Source organism: Montipora foliosa, chromosome 1 (genome assembly GCF_036669935.1).
Source record: "Montipora foliosa isolate CH-2021 chromosome 1, ASM3666993v2, whole genome shotgun sequence".
Classification (NCBI taxonomy): Eukaryota; Metazoa; Cnidaria; class Anthozoa; order Scleractinia; family Acroporidae; genus Montipora; species Montipora foliosa.
In genome coordinates, this window is record NC_090869.1 from 43,081,851 (window position 1) to 43,089,350 (window position 7,500).

At 40.7% G+C, this 7,500-nt stretch overlaps 1 protein-coding gene across 1 annotated transcript in view; it reads right to left on the reverse strand.

Moving 5' to 3' along the window:
• Window positions 1-2,293: 2,293 nt before the first annotated feature.
• LOC137999117 (radial spoke head protein 4 homolog A-like) overlaps window positions 2,294-7,500 on the reverse strand; it is a 26,098-nt gene continuing 20,891 nt past the window's right edge. The window contains exons 11-14 of the mRNA XM_068844960.1: window positions 6,193-6,302; window positions 4,089-4,230; window positions 3,010-3,127; window positions 2,294-2,722 (exon numbers count right to left, since the gene is read on the reverse strand). Of these exons, the coding sequence (XP_068701061.1) occupies window positions 2,494-2,722; window positions 3,010-3,127; window positions 4,089-4,230; window positions 6,193-6,302 (599 nt within the window). The 3' untranslated portion in view covers window positions 2,294-2,493. The remainder of the gene's footprint in view (window positions 2,723-3,009; window positions 3,128-4,088; window positions 4,231-6,192; window positions 6,303-7,500) is intronic.

The window sequence follows — 7,500 nt, forward strand, 5'->3', positions numbered from 1 at the left end:
GTAAATCGGTTTTAAGTTATGTCACAAAATCGCGTCTTCTCGGAATGATCGTGGATGATAAGCTTACTTGGATACCACATATGCTAGAACTAAAGAAAAACTTTGCAAACAAAATAAACTTATTGAGGCGCTCAAGGTTTTTGCCCAAATATGTGCTTTTAAAGTTTTATTTTAGTGTAATATTACCTTCTGTGAAGTATGGTATTATTGTATAGAGTTCGTGTACAAATTCGGATCTTCTGTGCTCAATTGAGAAATTACACTGTAGAGCAGCAAAAATTGTCTATAACTTATCTAAGATACGGCATTTAGTGAAGCTCTCAACGTTTCGGGATGGGATACGATCAGTTTAGATTACAAATTTCAAATATTTAAACTTTTATATAGAGCGAGTAAAGTCTCCCTACCCGAGTGTCTAATTAATAAAACTTTCAAAAGATGGGAATGCAGCTATTCACTAAGAGACCAAGAAGCAATCACGATACCCAGATTCAATACTAGATTGTTAAAGGACTCACTAGCATATCGAGGTTCAGTGCTTTGGAACTTTGCCAACCATTATGTCAAAAATGTAGGTAGTATCGACCCCAAGAAACTTCGTAGTCTACTCAGGAGAAACGATCACTTCAGGAGTTTTACCTTTACTGATTTATCAGGTTCAACAGTTAGGAATAGATTAACTGATTAAACGTATTTTTAAGTTGAGATGTAAAAAGTTTGAAAATTTGAATGTTAATGTTTTACTGTATTATAGCTTCTTACTTAGGATGTTTTTAGAAATGTAATTACTTTGTTAAGTACACGACCCCACAAGCTTTTTAGCTTTAACTCCTATCGTGGATAAATAAAGATTCTATTCTATTGTATGCTTTCGATCAAACATTACGCCCAACAATTCTGCTCGACGCAGTGGTTGCCAAAAAAGTTGTGTCCTGCTAGCCAATCACGAATCGCTATATTATTTTCAACCCTACAATCTTGGACGAAAGTGTTGGAAAGGTAGCGTCACTTTTGAGATAGCCCCCCTCCCCCTTATCAATGTTGGATTTTGCACCAAACAAAATGATGACTTTTCTGACTTTTCTCCCAACATTGACTACGGGGAGGGGGGCCACAAGAGCATGCTCTTTCCCAAATAGTACAGCCAATAGTTAGAATAACCGAATTAGGTGTAAAGTGAAGTGATACGCGCAACCTTCTCAACAACTTTTGACCAGGATTGTAGGCTTTTAGTATCATTTTCAAGAAAGATCGCGGACGTGGACCAAAAGGCCGTCGTAGTTGGTGATGAACAGCCTATCAGCTGGACTAATCGGTTCACCTTCCATTCTGTTGCTCCGTTTGGAAATGTCTAATTCAATAGCGCTTAATTAAAATCTCTGCAAATTGATCCGGGCTCATTCTCATCATCTCCTCAAACGCGGGTGTACCTTGTAGTGATAAATGCACAACGACAAAGACATACCCTTCTCCACTCGTTCTGGTAAATTTTACCTGTTTTTTCTCGTTTGAATCCGTCATTTTCGTCCTCAGTCAGCTTCAGTAGCACAAACGCTACGAGCGGTTTTCGTTTCAGTGTTAGCGCCATATTTATAAATTTAGGGCAACTTGAACTTGAATGTTTCGTCGAGCAATGTTGGATAGTGTTTTGCCACTACCTCAACATTTACATCCAACAATGTTGCATGTGGAATCAATCTTTTTTCGATAGTTTGGCCAGGGCTTTAGGGGATTATGAGAATAAGCACGAATCAATTTGCAAAAATTGTAAACGCTCTCCAAAGTCAGACATGGCCTCGCTTCATACTCGCTGTTCAAGGTTTCTGGCTGTTCATCAATAACCACGACGTTCTCTTCGTCCTTGTCCGCCATCTTCTAGAAACCTGGGCTTAAAACGATAGCGATTCGTGATTGGCTAGCAGCGCGGACGTGACTCCATTCAGGTCACAACTTAACTCTTAGGATGGGTCAGAGGCCATGCATCTCGTAGAGGAGAATTGATTCTTATTGCAAATGACTCATCGGGAGGTCGCAGTCGTTAATCCCTAGTGGAAATCCTAATCAAGAAAATAGACGAAAAAAAGACGGCACCTCGTGACCTGCGCAAAGGCATGCACGCATTATCTTTTATGATCCTTCATGCCCAATTATTCTTACTGAATTTCCTAGCCACTACCATTTGGAAATGGCTTCAGCCGCATTTAGCAAAAAGCGGGAACGTGCTTTGCCTGATACAGTATACCTATTCCAGGCGCGAGGAAACCCTGCTCAGTTTCTGGTCTTTAAGTGCTAATTTTCAACTTTGGGCCGATGACTAACCCACACAACTTTACTGAAGAAGTCAAAAGAAATTCTATTTACATCAAATTTGCATGTACTGTGCTTAGGATCCAATAATTTTACAAAGTACTTGTAAACTCCACTAATTGATGGTCGTCAAGCAATAATTCAGAGTAACAGCTCGAAACAAAGCAGAGTTGTAAATGAATGCATTTAATCATCGTCCTCGTCGTCATCATCCACGTCATCCATATCTTCAGCAGCCTCCATAGCTTCCTCTTGTGCTTTCTTAAGTGCCTGTTCCTCCTCAGCTGTTGGATCATCCACTTCAGTCACTTCCGTTTCCACAGGGTACTCTTCCATTAACGTAGGGGGTGGGGGTGGAGTGTAGTTGTCAGCATCAAATTTATGACCCCAACCAATGTAAACGTTTTCGAATTTTCTGAAAAAGATGAGACTTCAATAAGGTGCCACTTTAAAAATAATGTTTTTAAAATTCGCTCACTTCGGGCCACACGAGTCCAGGCCACATGAATACATTATGATCGTGAGAAATAACAAATAGACAACTCCCTACCCCCACCACCCCCCACCCCCCCCCCCCCCACCTCAATAACGTTTGTATGCCTCTTTTCCCTGTTCTTGGCAATTACGAGGCACTACGAGTCAAACCCTTTGCAAGAATTCCTTCCCTCAGCTGATGAGATATTCAAGAAATATTTAACTGACCTGTCTTTAGCAAACGCCACTGCCCCAGGCCACCTATTTGAGCGCATGATAGCAAGACCATACTGTGGTAATAATTCAGAAGACATACTGGCAGTCCAAGCAGGCATATCATTCACAGCTGAAACAACAAGAAAACTTCTTCATCACCACGAAAAATGATTACTTGCAACGACCTAAGAATCCTGCATTTAGTCGAGGATTTCCACTCTTTTGAAGCTTCTATGGAACAGAATCGATGGTTAAACGAAAGATTGAAGTGATCCTCGCACTTATCAGGGCAATTTTAAGTAATTAGGGAGTTTAAGAAACGACGACGGCTACGGCAACGACAACGCCAAAAAGCAGTAATATTATTGGTTAAAAGAACCAAAATGCTCGTGCTGCACGTGCGGCACGCATTTTTGAACATTTCTCTTCCGTACTCGTCAAAACTACTACGTGAAATGACCAAATTTGAGGTTTTGACGACAACGTGGACAAACTACCGTGAACTCTTTCAGTCTCACTCTTTACTTCAAATCCGTCCCTACCAATCCAGTTTTAGGACACTTCGCTCATATTGAATAATATAAACAAGATGGAATAATCATGAAATACTTAGAACATCTCAAACTTCCATTTTGAAGTGAAGTTTTCGTCGCCGTAGCCGTCGTGTTTTCTTAAACTCCCTATTGTCTCACATAGACACCTGTACTAAATTCAGGTGGCTTCAACGGGATCCGAACCCAAGACCTCTGCGATGCCTATGCAATGTTCTACCAACTGTGCCATGAAGCCACACAGTTGGGGGCAGGTCAATTTGTTGGGCTCATGTATTCCCGTGAAAGGGCTAATGAAGGAAAGAATGGAGGGTTGCATGGAAGGAAACTTGAAAATAGAAGCAGAACTAACTACACTACATTGACATGACAAAGTAAACATTGATCATTGAAAACGGCAATGAAGAGTTTATTGTTACTTCAATGACAGAATTGTCACTTGCTTCACAACAAAAAGAGGAAACGGTAATTTTGTTTAGTTGCATCAAGGAGTGCAAGAGGCCGTGGGTTCACAAAGAAAGTACACCTGTACTAAATTACCTTCATCTTCTGCAATAGAAGTTAATAACTGAGGTCCAGACTCTGGTTTTGGTTCTTCAACGTCTTCTCTTTCTTCTTCCTCCTCCTCCTCCTCAAAATCGTCTTCTGCTTTCTCCACAGGATTATGCCAAACACAGCGACCCTGAAGAAACAACGATACACAGCAAACTATTAAATCAAAACCACGGAGAATATTCTATCCATCCCTTTCTGCTTCACTTTATACGGGCCTATAAGCAATGTAGTGGCAATATGCTGCTGTGTTGATGAACAAGTGTTGTGAGACAGACCCTAAGTTATAGCATCCTTATCTCAGAAATATGATTACTTATCCTGAGATGTCCCCGGCGCTAGAGGCTTTGATTTACACTGAGATTCGCATGAAAAAACGGCCCGGTAGAGGTTCCGATTTATATATTGAAAATCGCGTAACGAAACGTCCCGGTTGTTCTCGGAGAGCTTGAGCAGCCCAACAACAGTTTGGATCGCCCCTCTGTTCTTCTTTCAAATGTATCATCTTCTCTTGCAAAGAACCAAGGAGGAGAGAACTCTTCCGAGTATGGTCTCCTACTCACTCGTGTGATGGTTCCATGTTCCTCAAATCTAACTCCACGGGTTCACCAATGGAAAACGGATTGCAATCCTCTCACTTTAAATTGTGTAAGGGGCTGGTCAAAAAGTATAGGGGGGGGGGGGGGGTGTGGGTGTGGGCCGGAGCAATTGGAAATGTGGCAGATAAAAAACACATGACCCACCCCTTACTTTTGGCACAAAACTATTTGACCCACCCCTAAATGAAGGCTGAAACTTACATGACCCACCCCCTGATAATTTTTTTTGTTATATAATCAGTTATACCACATTTGTATATGAAGTTTAGTGGTGTTGATTTACGGTTAGGTTTGTTTCTGAACCAGATACAAAAGCATGTACAAAACAATAAACAAATGAGTTTTTAGGCAATTTGTAAATTGATACACTATATGAGAAATGTATAATATAAAACAGTTCTTCGTGGTAATCCAAGAATTATTTTAGTACTCTTGCAGAAGGAACAACACCGTAGTGAAAAGCACATTCATTTTTTACTATATAATTTTTGCATTTGTTAACAAAGAGACAAAAGAGAGAATTCTTTTTTTATGATTTTAATTTCGGTTTAACAGTTGTATTTTACGAACAAAGATAAAATTGTACGTCGTTAAAGCTGCCATGCTTTAAATTTACTGTTAGCTATTTCAACAGAATCAAGCCCTCGATCATTAAAAAAATATTTCTTTAACAATGTGCCTAGTCCTGTTTAAAATAGGATGACCCACCCCCAATGGGTCGCTGACAATCGAACGACCCACCCCTTGCTAAGGGCTAAAAAACTGATGACCTTTCTGCTCCAGCCCACCCCCCTCCCCCCTATACATTTTGACCAGACCCTAAACAGCCGTACATTCTTTCTCCGAGGGTGTGGGGCCTTTTGGGTGAACCATCTAAGGCCTTATGGTAACTATCAACCCCTTGTTTTCTCAAGACTCGCCCGAGTTACACCTTGAGCACACGGATGTGGGTCACTAATCACCTTTGCTTTCCTAGATTTTAGAACTTTGGGTTGTCACCTTCACTTACTCTTCTGAAAGGTAGATTTTAGGTTTCATTTCATTTTCTTTATCCTCGTCCTCTGTGATGTTCGTCTTGGCTCGGAGACAAAAAATTCTTACCACCGATCTTTTGTATTCCAAATGGTCATTGGAATCTAAATCCAAATACAGATCAGTAGGGTTGGGTTATCTATAAATGGTGGCCTTCATATATTCATCCTCCTTGACAATATCACATATATCCATGAAGGGCAGCTTTTCGTTTTCCGTTTCTAAGGTAAACTGGATGTGGAGGTTTCTGGGGAAAAATGCTCTATGAGTCCCTCCAACTTGCTACCTCTTGCTGTCGGCCAGGAGGTTCGTCACAAAGCTCCCCACGATCTGCATTTGGTCATGATTGTCAGTATTAATAACATGACATAGTGTCATTTAAAATTGCCATCATTTGGTAACGATTCCACGACGGAATCGAAGACATAAAAAATGACTTGACTTTATTTAAGTTACTTTACCTGTGGCAATATATGCTGTATGTGATGAACCCAGTTGTGAAGTGCTGGATCTGCAAGTTCCCTCACGCTGATCCCCTCAAAGTCAACATTTATCATGTAAGAATCTCGAACTGAGGAAAAATCAAGCCAATTTCAATTGTCAATGGGTTTCAAGGCAATAGTGGCAACCCAAGTTAAAGAGTACTTTAAACATTGACTGAGCCGCGCTCATCCATGCAGGAAGCCAGCACGTGACACACTTATAAGTGTTGAGCGTAATGCAATCTTTGGCAACCTGGACAACAGGGCCTTTCAGTTATGTAGTTTGAATGCAAGATCATTAAGGATTTAATCAACGGCTCTTGTGGACCTGGTATGTGATCTGAGGGCTGAGTTGTTTACCTGGCTCAATGATTTTGAGTCTGCGATTTTAAGTGAGTTCACTCTACCCGGTTCTAAGCTTTACAACTGTCCGCGTGCAGATCGTACGGGTGGCGGGACTGCGCTATTATATCGGCATGGTCTTGATGTAACCAAAGTGTTTTCAGCCGAGCGGTCTTCGATTGAAGTGTCGGAATGGCTTGTGGAGTTCGGAAGTGGTCGTCTGCGAGTTGTCATCGTGTATAGACCAACATACTCTGTGGATCATCCCGTGACTACGAGTGTCTTCTTTCATGAATTCTCGGACTATCTTGAGTCATTAGTCATGTGTAATGAGTTACTGCTAATATGCGGCGACTTTAATTTTCACATGGACGTTCCGTCAGATGCTGACATCATCCGGCTCAAGGACCATTTGAACTCTATGGCTCTGGTCCAGCATGTCAAACGACCCACGCACATACATGGCCACACTTTAGACTTAATTATCACACGGCAGGCCGATGATATTGTGGATGGCGAGCCCCTTCCGGAGAGATATTTTTCTGACCATGCTACCGTGATATGTAAGCTAAGGGTGGTGAAGCCTGCGCCAAAAATATTATTATTATTATTATTATTATTATTATTATTATTATTATTATTATTATTATTATTATTATTATTATTATTATTATTATAGGAATAATATGGAGGAATAATATGGATGACCACCTCAACCATTGCAAATGCATATGACGAAATCACGCGTTGGCATAAAAATACGTTCCTTATTCCCTATGGCAAAACTGGAAAATAATTTTTTGACTAACTAACAATGCATATAATGGATTGGAACAATGGATCAGAAAACCAAGTCAGAAATCGAAGACAAAAGACCATAAGGAGTGTTTGACGAGGCGCATAGCATTATGGAAGAACGGAGAATAGATCAACTCATACGAGAAG